General features: G+C 38.0%; 3 protein-coding genes across 4 annotated transcripts; 2 read left to right on the top strand and 1 right to left on the bottom strand.

Moving 5' to 3' along the window:
- Positions 1–452: 452 nt before the first annotated feature.
- Positions 453–5809, top strand: LOC108270228 (golgin subfamily A member 6-like protein 24). Of its 2 annotated transcripts, none has more exons than XM_017476688.3 (3): positions 453–617; positions 823–2200; positions 4778–5809. In XM_017476688.3, the coding sequence occupies exons 1-2, from the start codon at positions 587–589 to the stop codon at positions 2187–2189; spliced, it is 1398 nt and encodes a 465-aa protein (XP_017332177.1). In that variant the 5' UTR covers positions 453–586; the 3' UTR covers positions 2190–2200; positions 4778–5809. The 2 variants fall into 2 exon arrangements, with proteins under 2 accessions (XP_017332177.1, XP_017332176.1); XM_017476687.3 differs by having other exon boundaries at positions 4773–5809.
- Positions 3517–18796, bottom strand: LOC108270227 (serine/threonine-protein kinase Nek9). Its single transcript, XM_017476686.3, has 23 exons — positions 17981–18796; positions 15858–16035; positions 15717–15772; positions 15554–15624; positions 14936–15041; positions 14607–14738; positions 14387–14497; positions 14096–14160; positions 12861–12911; positions 12570–12762; positions 11931–12075; positions 11565–11765; positions 11419–11465; positions 10900–11061; positions 10692–10800; positions 10379–10540; positions 10098–10265; positions 8288–8347; positions 7958–8145; positions 7702–7863; positions 7430–7552; positions 6649–6702; positions 3517–6184 (listed from the first exon to the last, which is right to left on the bottom strand). Exons 1-23 carry the CDS (start codon positions 18158–18160, stop codon positions 6065–6067), a joined length of 2844 nt encoding a protein of 947 aa, XP_017332175.1. The 5' UTR covers positions 18161–18796; the 3' UTR covers positions 3517–6064.
- On the top strand, positions 8316–10104 carry LOC108270229 (zinc finger BED domain-containing protein 4). Its single transcript, XM_053682560.1, has 2 exons — positions 8316–8963; positions 9162–10104. Exons 1-2 carry the CDS (start codon positions 8755–8757, stop codon positions 9655–9657), a joined length of 705 nt encoding a protein of 234 aa, XP_053538535.1. The 5' UTR covers positions 8316–8754; the 3' UTR covers positions 9658–10104.
- Positions 18797–20716: the final 1920 nt, after the last annotated feature.

Genomic DNA, 20716 nt, shown 5'->3' with positions numbered 1-20716 from the left:
TCATTTACTCTCCAAAGTACACTGCTAACTAAAATGTCGGTTATAAAGAATGCTGAAGTGGTAGGGTATTAAGTTATTAAACGTCAAGATTCATTGATATTTATATAATACGGTTATTTATTATTTATATAGTTTACATTATATCATACTGTTGTCTATTACACTTATAGTGACTTATAACATTCTCATTTATTTTACAATAATCAGTTACTATCCTGTTTTTAGTTTATGCAACCAGGAGTTTTGTGTAAGCGTTTTGTGTTAAATTGAATATTGGACTCGATTGACTATCGATCTAAATTCTGATCTAAAAATCGGAGTCGAATCTCTGGAATTGAACAACCCAAGGAAGACTCCTCCCACATGCGCGTCACGTCAACGTGAGATCTCACTAACGAATCAAGTAAGTGCAAAGAAGTCACGTTTGTTTTCTTGTCTCTAGGCAACATGCATCAACAAATGATCTGCATTATAACAATCAAGTCGGAGAGTTAACTAGTTAGGTTTTTGTTGGTTTTGTTTAAACAGGTCATGTTTAGACAGCATTAGGCCGTCTCTTCTGGGGAAATTGTGAAATGAAAGAAAAATGCAACCATCTGAGAAGCTACAGAGTTATGGTAAGTTCAAGAAATATACAGCAGTTGATCGAGAGACAAAAAAAAAAAGTCCTAACATTAACTTATAATTATTTTAATAGAGCTGAGCAAAAGTGGTTTTTATTCGGTCTTTATCATTACTGGGAAATATTGTAGTGACTGTCAGTATGTTGCAGCTGCAAATTATGCGCCAGGTTGACCCCATCTTGTTTTTTTCTCTTTCAAGAAAGGGGTCATATTCTACCACTGAGATTGCAGAAAGACAAGGAGAGAAAAGGAGACGCTATGAAAGACTGCCAGCAGGACATTTTCCCTTATGACAAATGGTCGAATCCCGTCCAAAGGAGAGGCAACTCTGTCACAGCCAGCCGCAAAATATATTCTGAGGCCAGTAACAGGAGACAGGAGAAACATGATAGGAGTAAATTAGAGCATTCCGATACTGACTCCAAAGAGCCATCCCGAGAAAGAGGTGAAACCAACTGCAAATCACTCAATGAGTACCAGATATTACACAAGGACGAGCGCAAACTTTATGAAAATGAGATCCGACTGACACAAGGAATACACAAAAGGAAAATTTTATTAGAAGAAAAGCTGTTAAATGCAGCAGAAAGACTGAGGAAGCTTCAACTGAGCACTGCATCTGAGGACCAGGTGAAAGAGGAGCAAAGGGACACAGGGAAAGCAGAAAACCGGTTATATTATACAGGGAAAGGAAGCTGGGATTGGGAGAGCGCCAGAGACAGGGCTGTAGGAGGCAGAAGACATGAAAGACAAGGAGAGGAACTCAGTAACCGGGTTAGAGTGAAAGATGGTATAAAAAGACAGGAGACTCACATGAAAGAGACAAATGCTGGTCAGAAAGAGAAATGGGTAGAAGGAACAGACTGGGAGAACAGTGGAAGAAATACCCAGAGAACCACAAAGACTGTGGTAAAGGAATGGGACCATTTTGAAGAAATGACAAGGCATAAGAGGGAAAGAGCAAGAACTGAAAAAGACAAGACAAGAAGAGAAAGAGCAATGGATTGGCAAGGGAATGAGATGAGAGAATGGGACCAGAGAGATTGGCAGGAAGAGGAAAAGGTGAGAGTGAATTATGGTGAAAAGAGAAGACCTGAACGAGCAAAACTTAAGAGAGACAAAGAGAGAGACACTGAAGATCAGCAATGGGACCTAATGGACAACTTTGCTTCAAATTCACATATTAAAGTGAAAGCTGTCTCCAAGCATGACAAAACAAATATAGCTGTAGAAGACCATTTGGCAACTCAAGAGAGAGTGCATCATTACAGTAACAAAGTTGAAGAGGAGATGCATCTCATAATGCAACCATCTGAAGCTGCTCCAAGCACTCATAATGGTGAAATGCACCAGCAAGTGCAGCTCAGTTCAGAAAGTAATCCTTATGCTGATATCCAATTTGTACCTTGTACAATGTGTAATAAGCGTGTGAGGAAAGAAAGGCTGGACACGCATATCAGAACTAATCACACAAACCAAAAACGCAAACATAAAGTCTACTCCAGTTCAGAGTACCGGGCCAAAGGCACAGAGCTAGAGAAGTTTCTGAAGTTAAAAGACAAATAACATCACCAGAGGTAAGGTTACAGTGTTTTAACAGTAGCAGCTGCTACCATTATATGCAAATTAATTGTTCCAAGATTAAGATCTCAGCATGGTAGATTGAAAGTACAGTCATGTGACAAAATAAGTACACCCAATGGAAATTGTTCGCTTTTTTTTTTTGACATATTTGGACAAGCAAACATTTGATCCTCTTTGAAACAGTGCCTATTAATTAAAATTGACATTTTATAGTAATTTTCACAATTTAAATGAAAAAAAAAACAAACAGATCAGTCACATGGAAAAAGTAAGTATACCCCAACATTTATCACACCTTCAAATCCATAAAACTAGAATCAGGTGTACAAGATTGGGTGTCAGTGATTAGAACCTGCTTAGGGAGTACAGGTGGAACGGTCTTATTTATACACCTCTCATATCTAGCGTCTGGTGTTCCCTTTGCTATTGAGGTGTGTAGTGTCATCATGCCAAGATCAAAAGAGGCCTTCAGAAAAAAGGCTGTGGATGCCCGAGTCTGGCAATGGATTTAAAAACCTCTCCAAATTATTTGATTGTATCATTATCATTCCACTGTAAGGAAAATAATCTACAAATGGCACAGATTTCAAACAAATGCCAATTTGTCTAGGACTGGCTTTCCCAGCAAATTCAGCCCGAGAGGAAATGTCTGATGCAAAAAGAAGTCTTCAAGAACCTAAAAATTTCATCACAGGAGCTTACTGTTGGTGTCAAAGTGCATGTTTATACAATCAGAAAGAGACTGCACAAATTTGACCTGCGTGGGAGGCGTGCCAGGAAAAAGCCTTTGCAAGACTACAGTTTGCCAATGACCATATATCAGACATGTTTGACGCAGACCAAAGACATCTTTTCTGTCCGAAAGCTGAACCGAAAGTGGATCTTTCAACAGGATAATGATCCTAAGCACATTATGAAATCCACCAAGGAATGGATCAAAGAAAAATATGAAATGGAGGGTTATGGAGTGGCCTAGACAAAGCGCGGGGGGGGGGGGGGGGGGGGGGGGGGGGGTTTAGGCAAGAGAACCCTCAAACATCTTACAGTTTAAAGAATATTGCATGCAAGCCTGGACAATTATGCAAAACGCCTTCAAGAAGTTATTTCTGCTAAAGGGGGCAATACTAGCTTCTGAGGCCAAGGGTGTACTTACTTTTTCCACAGAATAATCTCACATCTATTCATATTTCTATTAAATAAATGATTGAAAAGGCTAATCTTCCTTGTGGGTTTGTTCAGGTATATCAACTTTATTAATAGGCACTGTTTCAAAGATGATCAAATGTTTGTTTGTCCAAATATGTTTAAAAAAAAAAAAAAAAAAAAAATGAAAAGAAAAAGAAAGCCAACAATTTCCATGGGGTGTACTTATTTTTTCATCTGTAGACCAGACACAAAAGCAATCTATTATTACAGGTTGGTTTTAACACATGTAATAATTTAACCATTCCAGTTGTCTTACATACTATGCTGTATTGCTTACATCAGAATACATTTTTTTTTTTTGGCCATAAAATCTTTGGTGCAAACTTATCAATGTAGAAAAACACTGAACATGTATCTGAAAAATATGAAAATCTCAATAAAATAAAATAGAAAGCAGAAACATTATATACCATCATAAGTCTGCATAACCCGCTTTAGAAGTTAAGAAGGCACTTAATGGTATATATATATATATATATATATATATATATATATATATATATATATATATATATATATATATATATATATATATATATATATATATATATATATCAGGCTACAGCTTATGGTTTGCACTGAAAATGTTGGCACTTTGCTGCCTGTCATTATCAAATGGAGCGTACAAATACACTTTATAGCTCCATGGATAGAAAACGACCATAAAGAAAACAAAATACAAAAATATAATTATGCAATGTGCACGCACACACACACACCCCTTTGGTGTCACTGTACCTTTAAAAAAAAAAAAAAAAAGGCAGAGAATTTGATGTTCTCAGTGGATGTACAGTTGCATTCACTTTTGGCATGAAAATTTTGATAACCATCTCATTAAAATGTTACCTACAGGATTTTGTAATACAAAAATATAAAGGGATAATGTATCCCAAAATAATTTTTATGTCCTGTTTGGGCTGTAACAGAGTACCCTATACACACAAAGGCACTGAAAACAAGCAGAGTTAAAAAATTATAGTAAAATATTTCCGGGTTCCATGGAATGGTGTTGCCAGCCCACCACAAAAAAAGGTCAGCTGACCGGTTTTGGATCCTGCCTTCCCCCAAAGAGTAACAAGGTGCCAGCAAGTCAAGAAAAGGAGGGTGGGAAAGAGGGTATGCCCCAAAACTCTAACTGAGCCTCACTGATTCCTCAATCCTACATTCTTCAGCCTGTGACCCAAAAATCAATCAAATCCTGCCACTTTAACAGACACATCAATTCTTTAAATGCAATCAGAGGAATCAAGGAAGAGGCTTCTAAAACAAGAAAATATGACATGCGGAAGTCCTTTTTTGTACCATGTGAGGTATGCAGACGTTTTTAAAATTGCATTAATTATTGTCTTATTTTTTAAGATTAGGTCTCTAACGATTGGGAGGTGAACGCCATGTGCACAAAGCTCCGCCCCCAGGATCTAAGGTGGCTGACAAGAGGTGCCTCCAAACACAAGCAAGCATTTCAGACCAGAAGTCAGTTTTCCAAATGGGTTTTTTCAATTTTCTTTGCTAAGGTCAAGGCTTTATCCATTTTTTTTTATCATGTTCTACATATCTTACAGATTATTTGTACAAGTAAGCAAAAATAAACTATTGCACCTTTAAATGCTCCAGCTCCCACATAAAAACAAGCAATACAATAATTTGAAGCACTAAAACTAACTTAAGGGTACACATAAAAAAAAGTAATTGAAATGTACCTGACTTTCAGGCTGTGTATATGCAGATTCAAAGCAGGTGGCAGAATTAAAGAAATGAGAAGCACCCCAAGATTACCCAGATTTAGAAAGACTTGCATAAAGTACATCCAGGAGTAGGTAATTTCTAATTAGTGCCACCTGAACTATACAAAACACACCCCAACCACAAGAGGGAGACAAGCATACATAATGTGAAAATCAGTAGTACATTCTTCATCACAGATTCTTGGATGATATGTGAAAACCATTCATATACACATTTGTACATAACGGATTAAATTTTTAAATGATGTCTCATTAGTTGCAGATGTCCATAACTCCAAAAATAAAGTACGACTTATATATGAGAAATTACATATGAATATTGTTTTTGCATATCTAATCTAAAGGCCCCATAAGCCATAACCAATGAAATGAAATGTCTATGCATTTTCTTCTGTGAGAAAAACCACATAAAACATTTTTGTGTAGAAATCCATACTGAAGATAATGGCACCACACGTGAAATAGCTTAAAGTTTGTCAAGTGCTGCCTTGGCGTTAAGTTTCCATAATCCAAATAGACATATTAAAAGATATGTCGAGTCTTGAGCACACCTGAACATGAATTATTAATATTGCGGTTCAAGAGTAAAAAACATACACTGTTGTCTGACATGCACATAAACAAAGACATGATGCAGCAGGAATGCTGTGGCCAACTAATATAACCTTGTACTGATATAAGAAGAGAAAAATTATTACCAAAAGGCAGCAAAAATATTTTGTGATGCACAGTCCTTCCCCTCATGCTGTACTGGCAGGAAGGCTCGGGTCCAAATGACACATATTTTTTGACTAACATCTTCCCCAGTCAGCTACTCACTCACTGAGGTATCAGTTCAGAGAAGATCTTTATCTGCACCCAGTTATAAAATCCGTATCTCATTGTCTGACAATCTCATTGTCTCCCTCATTCTTTTTTATCAGGTAGACCCCCTTGGTGGCTGCTCTCGTCACAATGATCAGATCCTTCTTTGAGGTCATTAATTTCTTTCCGCAGCCGCTCGTTCTCTTGGAGCTGGTCATTGTACTAAAAATTGAAAAACAGGCAGGTGTTTAAAACAATATTCCATTGTAATCCTATGGACTTAATCACCAGTGCATAGATGGGCTAACAGGCACTTTTCCAAAATCCTTATATAAAGTCTCTTGATGTGTGATATTCATACTCTTCTTTGATTCATCTTTTTCTTTGGAGAAAATTGAGAAAAAAAAGAAGAAAAAAAAAAAACTATCCCCCAAATATGTAACTGGCAATCCCCATCATTACTACATCCAATACTGCTTCTCCATTTTTTCTGAAGTATTTCCTGCCACCTAGTGGACATATTAAAATTACATGCAAGAAATGAAGGCAGACACTTATGCCACTGACTGGGCATGATGTCCTCAAGTGCTCAGAAATATACAGACATGACTACAAACCAAGCATATCACACATTTCAAGATGATGTGATTCAGGCTAATTTTTGTCTTACAGATACAGAAACTCACCTGTTTCTGTAACAGCTGGATTGTTGCGTCTTGCCTTTTCACCATTTCTTTGAGCTACAACAGAAAATAAACATTACTAAGCATGAACTAAGGATGTAATATGAAAAACAAGTGAAATCGCTTAAAGGCATGACAGACTCTCCAATGCTTTTCTTGGACTTGTTTGGATATTACCCCTTTGAAGAAAAAAAAAAGCAGAACTCGACATCAGCGGTGTTCATGGGGATGCCTCAGCCTCAAACCTAGACCTTCTTGGTACTAATTTGTGTCCCAGAAATAAGCTTAAAATATATTTCAAACAGGAAGGAAGCTATTGAAGAAAAACTATTTCAGACATCTGACCTTGCTAGGATCAATTCAAAAAGCTAATCATTTCATCTACTGCTTTCCATAGTAATTCCATATAAATCCTACAAACATTCAACCACTCGTACTTGAGACGTCACAAGAACAGTAATCTTGGGACACACGGACAGACGCGCAGATGGAACAATGACAAAAATCATACCTAGCCAAAAATGGGCCTTGAGTTCCTGAACATGAACATGTAAATAACATCTCTGTTGGACAAAACTCCCAAAATTTAATCGGTTCATCTGCTGGATTCCTTGAGAATTCTCCATAAATCCTACAAACATTCACCAATTTGTACTTGCGCTATCGCACGAATGACAATCTTGGAGGGATGGACAAAATGAAATCACAATTCCTCAATCACTTACTGGCGGAGGCATATTCAAAACATAGCAGTACTGAAGTTATGTTTGTGTGAAACTCTTACCTGTGCAAGCTCACTGCTCGCTTGGCAGCAAGTCTGTTGTGCATGTTGTTGTGGCAGGTTACTTTTCTTCCAAGCTCCAGAGTCCAAGCCATTTATGCTTTCATAGTCTACCCATACTGTTTGCTTACAAGATAATACAGCATATGGGAACAAGGTTAAATTTAAAATATATTATTGCGTGGCTTTTTTAAAATGTTTTTTTAAATCAAACAACCCAAGAATCCTCCTCAAGTGTAACAAAAAAGAGGTTCTAATTTTTCTAAAGCCCTTACCATGAAGCCATTCCCACTAGCAGCAGCTGCAGCAGCTGCCTTTAGTTCTTGAAGCTCTTCATATGGGAGTGTGGCACGTTCTGTGAAGGATGTAGCCAGAGGGCTAGACATGGAATCGCTGGAGCCATCAGGTATGGGAATGAATTCTGCATCCAGCAGCTCCTAAAGAGGGAAGACTGGAAGTGAATTCTAGGAAACTTATGGGAGGCTACCTGCTCTAGAGAAGTACTTAATTGAGGTAATTGGTAGTGCATACCTTGCGGAGCCAAGATGGACAAGAACTCTCATTGGTCTTGCTCTCCATTAATATCATTGATGGAGTCTCGGGACCCCTCTCCTCCAGGTCAACCTCTACAGTGCCTCCCATAATGCCGTCTCGCAGCTCAGAGTCCGAGCCAGGCTCAATACCCAAGTCCATGAAGGAGCTGGCGCTCTGACCTATCCCTAACGATAATACAGAGAAAGCAGAATTCAAGTCAATACACTCCAAAAAAAAAAAAAAAAAGGAAGGTTAATTAAGCACTCAATTAATATGGCAACTGCAACTATATGAACAGAAATATCACAGACAAATACATTTTCTTACCACTTCCAATGGACAGTCCACTACTGTTTGAACGGATTGTTTTGGAGTTAAGCAGCTTTTCTGTGAGAAGCATAAAAAGTAGATGGGGTCAGCCTGTTAATGTTCTAATGTGATAATGTTCTAATTAGGGATGCACTGATACCGATACCAGTACTTGGGTGTCAGCCCAATACTGTGCTCATGTACCCATACTTGTAAAACTACCCCGATACAACCGCACCGATACCACTTTATGACAACGTGACCTAGCCTAACCTCTCGTCAGTTGAGCAAGTAGTCGGAAGAGGAGCAATGTCAGCAATTTGGAGATATTTTAAGATAAGTGATGATGATAAAAGTAGAGCAGACTGCAAACTATGCTCTGCTAAACTGTCAAGAGGAGGGGTAAAAAATAGCTCATTTAACACAAGCAATTTTGATTAAACATCTAAAGAACAAACATAACACCGAGTGCAAAGAATTTGCTAATGCTAGCAGCGAGAAACAGCAACAAACCAACTTTGCAGCAAACGCTGGAGAAGAGAGAAAATGTCCAGAGACAACCCACGAGACTTTTGACCAAAGAAACAGACGAGGACCATGGCATCAAAACAATGAAGGGAACCCTAGCTACAGCCGTCACGAGACACAGAAAAAAAAAAACCCACTACTGCATTGCAACTGTACTCGATCCGAGGTAAAGTGTGTGTGTGTTTACTGAGCATGTGAGAAAGAGAATGATTAAAACAAAACTGCCATTATGACTGACCTAAAACCTTTTACTATTTAACTTTCACATAATCAATTTACTTTAGTGAATTAAAGGCAGTATACTGACATTCATTCTGACAAAGCTTGTCTGTTACCAGCTAAAATATAATTTTCTCTGATTTAGGTATAAAGGTCGTTTTTTCTCAAACATCAACACTGCTACAGAGGCTAAAGAGATGGTGATGCAGGAGCTGCAGAAGGTGTCTGGAGGAGAGGCAGACAAGCATGAGGATCTCGGGGAACCACCTGCCAGAAAGCTATACAAGGCCCAGGCCAGCAGCACTCTGGACAGTGTGTTTGATGAGATAGCAGATGCGCAAGCATCAAGATCACTGAGCAGTGCACCAGTGGGTGCTGCCATTCAGTTAGAGAAATACCTTGGAGAGACCACAACTTCTCGGGAAGACAAACCACTGCAGTACTGGGGGGTTAACAAAATGCGGTTTCCCACTTTTGCCCAGATGTCACGCAGATACCTCTCGGCACCATGCAGTAGTGTGGAAAGTGAAAGGCTGTTTAGCTCAGTGTCAAAAACAGAAACAGGCTCACAGCTGTTAATGCAGAGAAGCTCCTTTTCATCAAAAAGAACCTGCCTCTCACTTTTCCAAAAAAGCCTTTAGTCCTCACAGACACTAACCTATTATGACATATCACTGCACTTGTTCTATTATGTTGGGTGATACTGAAATCCACTGTGTTACAGGTTACATTTATGTGAAATGGGCAGCAGTGCCATGTTTGTTCAGAAAAACAAAAAGTTGAATGTTAAAATGTCAGCAACAGCAAGTTGTATACTTAATTTGTTACAGTCATAAAGTGAAGAACAGCTGATGAAAATAAAACATTGTAAGAACTATAATGGTATAACTGAAGTACTCATATCGGTGCTTGGTATCGGCAAGTACCCAAATGTAAGTACTTGTACTTGGTCTGGAAAAAAAGTGGTATCGGTGCATCCCTAGTTCTAATGGCGAACCCTACTCAATATTCAAACTATTCATATTTTACTAGCAAACAATTTTGGTTTGTAATTTGCTGGGGTAGAATGTAAGCTAATTACCCACGATAATGATAGTGTGCCAACCCCTGCAGGACAAGTCAGGCACATGATGTAGGGAACCAAAAATGGGGCGAGGAAGAGCGGGGCAAACCTCAGAGCCAAATCCTCGATCAGCAGGCATGCCTAAACGACCATTTCCTGCATTTCCCCAGGCAAAGATTTGATTATCTGAAGGGGGAAAAAATAACAGTTGTCAATACTTTATGCACTCTCTCTTAATTTCAGTATACTTCCTATATATTCCATTTTTGCCACTTTCCAGTGATATTCTCTTTGCTCACCCTCTGTGGCAGCAATTGTGAAGCCATCTCCACAGGACACTTTGGAGACAACTTTTCCCCCAAAGGGTCCTAAAAGCAGTTGAACCCCTTGATGTTTCTTAAAGTCCTTTACACCAAGCTGGCCATATTTATTACAGCCAAACGTCATCAGACGACCCCGTTCTGCAGATACAGAGATAGGTAAACAGATAATGAATAACAGATATTCAGTTTCAAATAGTAATTCAAAAGCTTTCCTGTATAGAAGTGATTAGTGATTTTATTTCCAGTGTAAAGCCATGAGACATATTTAAAAAGGGAATAAATGCTCTACCATCAATGGCTGCTGTATGAGTCTTCCCAGGGGCGATGATTTGGATTTTAAAGCGGGCAAGCAGCTTTACTAAAGTCGGAGTTGTTGCATATGGTATGTCTTGACAACCCTAATTGATGGAGAATTTAGATGTTCTTAGATATTCTAAAATCAGCTATAACAGACAAGAAATTGCTTCAATAGTGTGAGCGCTCCACAAGGTCCATACCTCTCTAGGGTGGTTCTTGATACCAGTAATGCCTTGATTGAGACCTAGCTTGTTAAACTCGTTGTTTCCACAGGTCAAGACTTTTCCAGACTCTGTAAGGAAAAATGTTCCATCGTTTCCACAGCACACAGAGTCAATACAGGCACCCTTTGGTATGTCCACCTGCATAGCGCACATATGACATAGGCAGATTAGTAAGGCAGATCACAGAGACTAAAACAGTCTTGCACACAGCGCATTAGAAAGAAATTGCGAACCTTAAAAAATAAAATAAAAAAACCTGACGACAACAAAAAACAAACAAATTAGGAATTACACCATTGATCACTATCAATATATTAAGCTCATACTGAAGGTTATATGCCCTCCATATGTTACTGTGATAAATATTATACTCAGTATTGTATTAGAACCATCATTAAAATATAAAAGGACCACAATGAAATTTATAATAATTACTAATACCGTTGTAGTGCATATAAAACATATAGCCATGCAATATACATACTATATACTTACTAGCATAGGAGAGGCAAAATCATCCTCACAGTCCAGGCCAAGTCTACCTGCCCAGAAGAACATAATCTCTTGTTAGTAACACACGTTACTTTAAACCCAATACCTCAATCCTCTTTTGTGGTACTCAGAACATATCTAGTGCTTACCATGTTCTCCACAGCCCCAGGAATATATGGCTCCACTGTGAGTCAGCACTACCACATGGTTATCTCCACAGGATACCTGTCGTACTGGTCGCTCCTGAAAGAACTCCAGCAGAACTGGCTCGAGAACCTCCATACCCATCGCATTCTCCACACCTATACATCCGTAATAGTCTGAGCCAAACATGTACATTTGGTCCTCGTCTGGTAGAAAAGATCAAAGAAATACATTCACGAACCGAAACATGCATTCAGCTTTATTGATACAGCAATAAAGTAATAAAGTCACAGCTGAAGTAATCAAATGCTTGATTATGTTTCTTAAACCTCAAACATCTTTAACAGAATAAGCTTTTCATCTTTACTTACCACTTACACAGGCAGTAAAGTCTGCACCACAAGACACCTGCCTGATGGCTTTTCCCTGCAGACGGTCCACCTTGCGAGGTTGTCGGTATGAGGCCTGATCCCCATGCCCAAGCTGGCCCACCATTTTTGCACCACCTTGCACACTCTACAGAGGAAATAAACATGCTTGCTTCAGTCGTATTAACTAACATTGTTATAAAAGATGTACAGCACAATGGCAATGGAAAACAGTAAAAAAGTAAATCCAACTGAAATGGCAGTGTGTCTCAAAGCAAGCATCAAAGCAAGAGGCAAAAATCTACAAAAATCTATCCTTTGAACAATCCTTAAATTCAAGACCCGCCCCACTTGCTACCAACTAGAAAAATCAAGCAGGTTAGATCAAACAATTTTTTAGACTGAAAGAATCAAGTTCTCTGTTTTTACAGCAAGTTTTTTTTAATGACTTTGAAAATATTTAGATTAAAAAAACAACAACAACAAAAAAAAACAATAACAACAAAAAAAAAACAACTAAATTTTCAAATACTAGGAGATAATTTATCTGAATTATTTAGCATGTAGTTTCTTAGGTGTACCATCCTAGAAAAAACACTATTCTTACACGGATGTGCAGAATGTTTAAAACAAGATTCTTACAGCCCAAGTGTAAAGCTCTTTCTCCACTGTAACCACAGCGAAATGCGTCTCCCCTGCACACACTTGCTGAGCAATAGTGCCACCCTTAAACACGTCCAGTTTCTGAGGGGTGAACTTTCCTCCTCCCCAGAAATACAACTCTCTGGAACGAGTGGTTACTATAGCAACTGAGGTGTCTGATACTGTGCTCAACCTGAAACAAATAGGTGTACAGAGTAAATCCCAAACATGTAAAAGCAGACTATATTAGAAATAGCATTGCTAAAGGCTGTTACAAACTGGTACACATACCTGGGTTTCTTTATGGCTGAATTCAGTGCAGCCACACGCCCCTCAAACTTCCTGCAAGCATTGATGATTTGTTTTAGTGTTTCGTGTTTGAGCTACTTGCTTACACTCAATTTCTAGTCCTAAAAGTAAAACCTTATGTTTTGCTAAGATAAGCAGAAAGATTGTAAGGCCAAAGTGAAACTCCAACCATTACAACTGTATTAAGTTAAACACCCTCACTAATAGTTTGTCTGGATGATATACAATACTGTGCAAAAGTCTGAGGCACATGTGAAGAAACACTATAAAGCAAAGATGCCTCCCAAAAAAAAGAAAAAAAAAATTCCATACTTTTTCCCTGGACTGCACATTCCCAAGCCAGAGAAGATTACAGCGTCTTTTACCTTCTATAATACAGCCTGTAAAAATAACCCCAGGTTAAACTAATACCTAATTTTTTTTAGGTAGTCAATCCGTTCTCGACATTTAAGTCCAGTCGCCTAACGCCACTTTGACAGAGGGACATTTCTTGCAAACTTCCCAAAAAACCTCCTCCCAAACGAAATGATAACGTACTATTTGTTCAAACAGCATTTGATGATGTCATTCTCCCCAAACTGAACCTAAACAAAGTTTCAGCTCTAGTCCATTTGCGGCTTTTCTTTTGCTTTGTCTGTGCCGTGTAGTGTCATCAAACACCGAGGTGCAGCACCATGTCATACATGACGCACAGGGCTGCTGTGTTGGGCCATCAGCACATAAACGATGAAGACACGCCCATCTCGGCAACTTCTACAGAAATCTCTTATCCCGTGCGAATTGATGATAAATAAACGCAGACGGCCGTATTAACAATTACTTTACAGCCATATGTCCTGAAAACTAATCTCGTCTGAATAGGGCTTAATACATATGTTACTTTACTGACGTACAAACGTTTTTCTGTTAAATTTAATTTTGGTAACGCTTGGAAATGTAAATGCAGAAGTCGTAAAATAAACATCTAAAACAAAATTAGAATTAAAAAAAGGAGTCTACCTAAGACTTTTGCACAGTACAGTATATAAATTCAAGTATCTAACTAAGAAACCCAGACGTAAAAGCTAAAACATCAGCAACACAGAAACACTGCGCAGCCACAGACTCAGTGTAAAAATAAACAGTTTATGTAAAAGCACAGAAACTTTACTCTTTACCATTATATTATCATTCTTTATGAGACATACTTTTGTTAATACTGACATCTTAATACTCACAGTTTATCACAGGAGATGACAGGCTGGTCAAGAATCTGATCAGCAGTAGGTCTCTTCTCTGGATCCTAAAACACAAACGTATATGCACTCATTATTGCTAACTTACAATCTTGTGTTAGCCTTATTTTTTGCTGCACTTGTCCAAACCGCATTATTTGTAACTCTTTCTACACATTCAAGGTTCTCCACACACACAAAAAAAAAACATTAGGTGAAGTGACTACACTTATTCATAAAAAAATAAATCAATGAATAAATAAAACAAACACTTGAGTATTTCACTCTGCTCACCTGATCCAAGCATGCATAGACTATATTTATGAGCTCCGATGAATAAACATCAGAGTTCATCTCCATAGTAAAGTTGCCCTGGACGATCTTCACACATAGGTTCAGGGGATTCTGGAGATTGAAAATGGGAAATAAGCAATGTTAGGCATAACAGCCAGTGCTAAGCTTAACAGCAAACTGTTTAAAGCCAGCTTTAAAGACAGCTCTTTTAGATAAATACCGTCGCATCAAAGGTCCTGGTGAGAGTAAGAAGCTCATATAAAACACAGCCCACGGCCCAGATGTCGGATTTAAAGTTGTACTTGACCCCTTGACAAAGCTCCGGTGACATGTAGTATGGCGTGCCTACACACTTGAGGACAAATTACAGATTACAACACTATATAAGGTATAGCAGTTTCTGCAGAGTAAGTGAGAGGCAAATTGAATGAATGATGTAATGCCTGAGGCACACAGATAAATGTAGGCATTAGATTAGTGACATCTTATTTCAATCCGATTCAAAAGGAAGAATCAATCAAAGTAATCATTGTAGCTGAATTCACTCACTGTCTCTGCCATTGAATACTCAGAATCCAGCTTCTTGGCCAATCCATAGTCTCCTAGCTTTATTAAGTTTGTCTTGGTGAGGAAGATATTCAACGTTTTTATGTCCCTTTAAAATAGTGAACAAGAAAAGCATACATGTTCCTATGAAAACTAATTTTTCTTTAGCTTTAACACATATACACATACATATATACACACACACACACACATTATATATATATATATATATATATATATATATATATATATATATATATATATATATATATATATATATATATAATATACATACACATATATATATATGTGTATGTATATACTATATATATATATATATATATATATATATATATATATATATATATATATATATATATATATATATAGTATATATGTGTGTGTGTGTGTGTATATATATATATATATACACACACATATATATGCAATATATATATATACATATATACATATATATGTATATATATATATATATATATATATATATATATATATATATATATATGTGTGTATATATATATATATATATATATATATATATATATATATATATAAATAAGGCAGCAGACATGTACCAGACATAGATATAAAAGTTCATACCTATGCAGAACACCAGCTTTATGAATATGAGCCACAGCTGATGCAATTTGGAACAGATACCATATAACAACCTGAGAAAATAATCACAATAAGGTGTCACAATAAGGCAAGGTTAACTATTTCTAAACAGTTTTACTGATATGAACTGTTTTTAAAATAGTACCTCCTGTGTAAAGAGTTCTCCTTTCTGGTTGTTAATTTTGTCATACAGATTGCCACCTGGGAAAAAAAAAAATTATATACACGTGATGTTTTTATTTAACAAACAGTGAAATGGACTGTAATATAAAAAGCATTTACTGACCATTGCAGTATTCCAACTCAATCAGCAGGATGTTCCTGTCCATGAAGTGGTTGTAAAACGCTATGATGTTGTTATGTTGTAGAATAGACAGGATGCTTATTTCGTTCATCACATCTCTGCGCTTTTTATCTGAGAGACCAGTCAGCTCAATCTCCTTCCAAACCACCAAGGAATTATCCTGAGAAGAGAAGAGTCAGAGTGATGGAATGACGTGCTTCAGTGAGTTACACAATAGCCAATATACATGTTCGACATACACCACACCCCTGACGAATCTAAACAAACATGACTTTAGCTTAGAGAACAACAGCGAGAGTTGAGAAAGAGCCTTTTTTCAACTGTGGAAGATTTCTCATCGCCAGCTTCACTCACTCCAAAGTGACAAAGGTGTTTTTGGACTTAGAATGTACAAGTTTGAGCTGAGATCGACCGCCACTGGTGCTGATGGTCATGAAGAACTGCACTGTCATAAACATGAGGCATCTGACACATCGGAATGTTAGGGTTATAATGAAATTTAAACATTACACTACTTCAAAAAATGCTAGTACTTACTCATGAAGCTCTGACATAATATAAAGACAGAACTGCATGTTCGATCAGTCTGAAGTAGCAAGACAATTCGTGAATGTGACTGATTCCTGTCCTGTTCCTCTCACATAATGGTGAACAAATTCCACCCTCTTCAAAATGAATGAACCCCAAACAATGCTAAGCATTTCTTATTTACTCAACCAAGCGATGGCTGAAAAAGGGAATAGTGTGTGGAAAGACACACTACCAAAAATGCATTGACGAACCACATTTGCTGTTAACAAGTTGCTTTTGTAAAGAAAGTCTCGCCCCTGGGGCAGGACATGTAATTGGAGAAACACAAAACTAGTACAGGATGACTCATTAAAACGTTTAATTGTTTTTCCAGAAATGATGAACAATAAAATTAAAACATGAATATCTCTAAAATATATATATATATATTTTTATTCATTTTGGTTCCCATACCTATGGAAGCCCTAAGAGGTCATGCGTTATTATTATTTGTTCTTTCTTTTTTCTTGTGATCTCAACATAACAAAAAAGTTTTTGTTTTCTCGTGATCTCGACGTAACAAAAGTTGTTTACTCGAAAACATAATTTTGTCATGAGAAAAACTTGCGCCTTGTGAACAGGACTGGTGTTGCATGCATGGTGGCCTCTTGGGCAATCACAAATTGAGTAAACGCCCGCTGTAGAGATGGACTTAATCGCCACGTTAATAGTGTCAGACACGAACGTGGAAGTTTTTTTTTATGGCTGACAGACATATAGCTGTATCAGCTTGAGTGAGTCCCTGATCAAAGCAAAAATTAATTTGTTCATCCATGATGCTGATGATCCATGAAGCTCCAGAACAATAAAAACGTGTCAAGCACACAGTAAAATTAATTTGTGATAATGACAAAACAACTTTTTTTATGTGGAGATCACAAGAAAGAAAGAAGCCTTTATTGGTCACATATATATTACAACACAGTGAAATTCTTTTCCTTGCATAACCTAGCTTGTTAGGAAGTTGGGGTCAAAGCGCGGGGTCAGCAAACATACAACGCCCCTGGAGCAGAGAGGGTTAAGGGCCTTGCTCAAGGGCCCCACAGTAACAGATTGGTGATGCTGGGGCTCGAACCCTGATTATCTGATCAGTAACCCAGTGCCTTAAGCGTTGAGCCGGCACCGCCATCACAAGAAAACAACTATTCTGTTATGACTAGATCACGAGAAAACAAGAAAGAAAAAATAATTATAATGCATCGCTGCTTACAGATTCCTTACAGGTACATAACAGTAAAGGACAAACAAACAAACAAAGCTCTCCAAATCTGACTTTAAACAACATTCTCGAGAAGAAAACTGGACACAGTGCTTCTTGTTCTATCTTTGGCATTTGTAATTTGCGAGAGAAAACTGAAGATTGTCAGGGTTGGTCAACATACCAAATAACTCAGGGGCAAATAATAAATAAGTTATTTGAGTATAGGTATCTGTAGAAATATTTTAAGAATGTAACATAAATCTAGTGGAGAAGAAAACAGTGATGAAACAAGACAAAACTCAAGAGATGTAAAAGATTAAGTGTTGATGCCCACCTCTGTGCGGCGGTATAAGGTGGCTTCCCCAAAAGCCCCTTTGCCCAGCACCCTGATGGGAATGTAGTGTAGCTTCTCCTCCTCGCCGCTGAACAGGCCCGGGGCCGGGGCGCCGCTCACCGACTCACAGCCCGAGTCCGAAAGAGACGCGTAATGCCGCTCAAAATCTTCCAATGACATTTTGTTGACAGCTGTTGAAGTCGCTGATAAACACAATGGCCGTAATGAGACAATACTACATGTTCAGCGTCGCGCAGATCATTTACTCCAGCTACCCAGGTCAGTAATAAACACTCCTGCAAAAGTACAGTCTCGAGCCAACCAGTGATTCTGTCAGATTTGCTAGCTAATAAACAGTTTACTGGTTGTATAGCTAGCGTTAGCGACCTAGCCAAAACTAGTTTTGTATTTTACTTTTAAAAGAAGGATTTACTCAGTTGACATCGCTGTAAACTACACGCGTTTGACATTAAAGTTGTATAACTAGCTATTAAATACGTTTCCTCATTCGTTCTTTATAACAGCTCGCATACAAACACGCAAAAAAGGCTCAAAAGTTTGACGTTAGCTAAGCTAGCTAGTTTAGGTAGATACGTCGCGGATTTAACAAATTTCGGGAACTAGTTAGCTTCTGTAAACACTGGCCTCTCTGCAATTCGTACAAAACTATACAACTGTGTTACGACGTCAAGGTTTGTGTCTATAATCACAATTAAGTCCAGAACTCGAGTTGTGTTCATCACTTTTAGTTAGTCGGGTCTCGTTTCTCCGACTCCTGGACGAAGCAGATAAGAGGCGTGGCAAAGAGCTGAGAGTCGGTTCCCAAAATGACTCTTCAATCCAACTGTTGTACATTGAGTTCATAATGAATCAAATCCTAAACAACTCCCTGCTGCACCATCCGGTGTGTGTATCGAGTCTACACAGATTTTTATTTTTTTTTTGCAAGCAACATATAGTTTATGTAGTTCAGTTTTCTTATACACGGGACTTAATATAATGTGCGGTATCTCTTCTGGTTTTGCAGTTTATATTAACCTAGTTAAATGTGTCTTCAAAGTCCAGCAAAGCACACCCAAAAAAGAATCGAGTCAATGACTATGGAATTACGATTCGTCTATTTCGCATTCACGTACAGTTTAAAATAAAAGTCCCCAACGTGTTTTCACGTGTGTTGTCCCTGCTGGAAAAAAAGGACACAAAATAGAAACCCTCATAGAATTTGCAATGGTTTTAATGGAAACTGTAATGTCCCTCTGGGTCTCTGCTGGTAATTTGTTGCCTTCTATTGCTGGCATGTTAAGTCTAGTGGATACCATTGAGGACCAATAAAGGAAATGGTTTTAATGGTTAGCTGATTATTTGTAGTTAGCAATTTCTGTGATGGTTTCTATTGTTTGTTTGTTTTTCAGTGAGGGTTGGACATATGTGTAGATTTACTGAAGCTCTTGCCCATCTAGACTCAGGGAGCTGCAATTCAATTTCAATATATTTGTACAATAACAGTAACAAATGACAACCACACACACACAATAAAATGGATTAAATTCCCCACCTGGGTAGTTGTTCAAACACTGTTTTGTTTTTAACCTGTTTTGATTTTTCATTATACAGTAGAAATGGCAAATAAAGGTATTCACATGGCTATTTTGGGAGGCACAGTGGATAGTGTTGCCACCTCACAGCTTGAGCGTCGCCGGTTCAACCCTGGTCTTGGGTTACTGTCTGTGCAGTTTTGCACGTTCTGCCCATGTCCACATGGGCTTCCTCTGGGTTTTCAAGTTTCCCCCCATTCCCAAAAGCAGGTTAATGAACTGGCGATGCAGGGGGTGATTAATCTTATCAGGAAAGGGCTGGTGTGGGTGCAGGTTTTCATTCTAACCAAGCAGAAGCCACACCTGAATCTATTGAAAGCCAAGATCAACTGATTAAACAGGTGGAACCAAATGTGGCTCCTGCTTGATTGGAATGAAAACCTGCACCCACACCGGCCCTTTGCGGATAAGATTGGACACCCCTGGGCTATGCTAAATTGCCTGTAGGTGTGAATGAGTGTATGAATGTGTGTGCATGGTGGCCTGCAATGGACTGGGAACCAGAGTTCCTGGGATAGGCTCTGGATCTACCAAGACCCTGACCAGAATAAGACGGAATTCATTAATTTGTCTTCAGAAACTCAAATCAATTTATTTTGAATGTTCAGGTTCCCATGCAGAATAAGATTCTGTAATTTCCACAATTTATTCAAATCAAATCCTAATTTTTTTTTTATGCTGAAGTCTATTTAACAGATTTTTTTTCTGGTTTCATTATTGTGCTTGTGACTAAATAAAAATGATAACGCATAAAGCACTTTTACGTTATAAGCTGTGATTTCCCATCATCATTCAGCACTGAGAAAGTACAGGTGCATCTAAAAAATGTCTGAACATAATGGAAAAGTTCTTTTTTTTCTCTCTGTCCATAATTTAATTCAAAAAGTGGAACTTTCATAGCTTCTAGATTTAATCTGATTTAATCTTTATGATCTCGAAATATTAGAATAAAGAATTTATAATACAGAAATGTCGACCTGAGAAGAGCTCTAATCAGCTAACTCAAAACACCTGCAGAGGTTTCCTGAGCCTTTAATCTCTGTCTGGTTCAGTACACACAACCACAGTCATGGGGAAGATGAAAGTAAATTTTGCATTTCATTTAGAAATCAAGGTCCCGGAGTCTGGAGGAAGAGTGAAG

The sequence above is a fragment of the Ictalurus punctatus genome, chromosome 9 (genome assembly GCF_001660625.3).
Source record: "Ictalurus punctatus breed USDA103 chromosome 9, Coco_2.0, whole genome shotgun sequence".
Taxonomy (NCBI): domain Eukaryota; kingdom Metazoa; phylum Chordata; class Actinopteri; order Siluriformes; family Ictaluridae; genus Ictalurus; species Ictalurus punctatus.
The sequence above is the reverse complement of the archived record's forward strand: the minus strand, read 5'-3'. Positions and strand labels throughout refer to the sequence as shown.

Bases quoted from the DNA above. Each gene is read 5' to 3' on its own strand.
- LOC108270228 (XM_017476688.3), top strand. From the start codon at position 587: ATGCAACCATCTGAGAAGCTACAGAGTTATG. The intron at 618-822 runs GTAAGTTCAAGA...TTCTCTTTCAAG, and splicing joins TGAGAAGCTACAGAGTTATG to AAAGGGGTCATATTCTACCA.
- LOC108270227 (XM_017476686.3), bottom strand. From the start codon at position 18,160: ATGTCATTGGAAGATTTTGAGCGGCATTACGCGTCTCTTTCGGACTCG. The intron at 15,042-15,553 runs GTATGAACTTTT...ACTATTTTAAAG, and splicing joins AAAGCTGGTGTTCTGCATAG to GGACATAAAAACGTTGAATA. The intron at 14,498-14,606 runs GTATTTATCTAA...TTCAATCTCCAG, and splicing joins CCAGGACCTTTGATGCGACG to AATCCCCTGAACCTATGTGT.
- LOC108270229 (XM_053682560.1), top strand. From the start codon at position 8,755: ATGCTAGCAGCGAGAAACAGCAACAAACCAACTTTGCAGCAAACGCTG. The intron at 8,964-9,161 runs GTAAAGTGTGTG...TCTCTGATTTAG, and splicing joins GCAACTGTACTCGATCCGAG to GTATAAAGGTCGTTTTTTCT.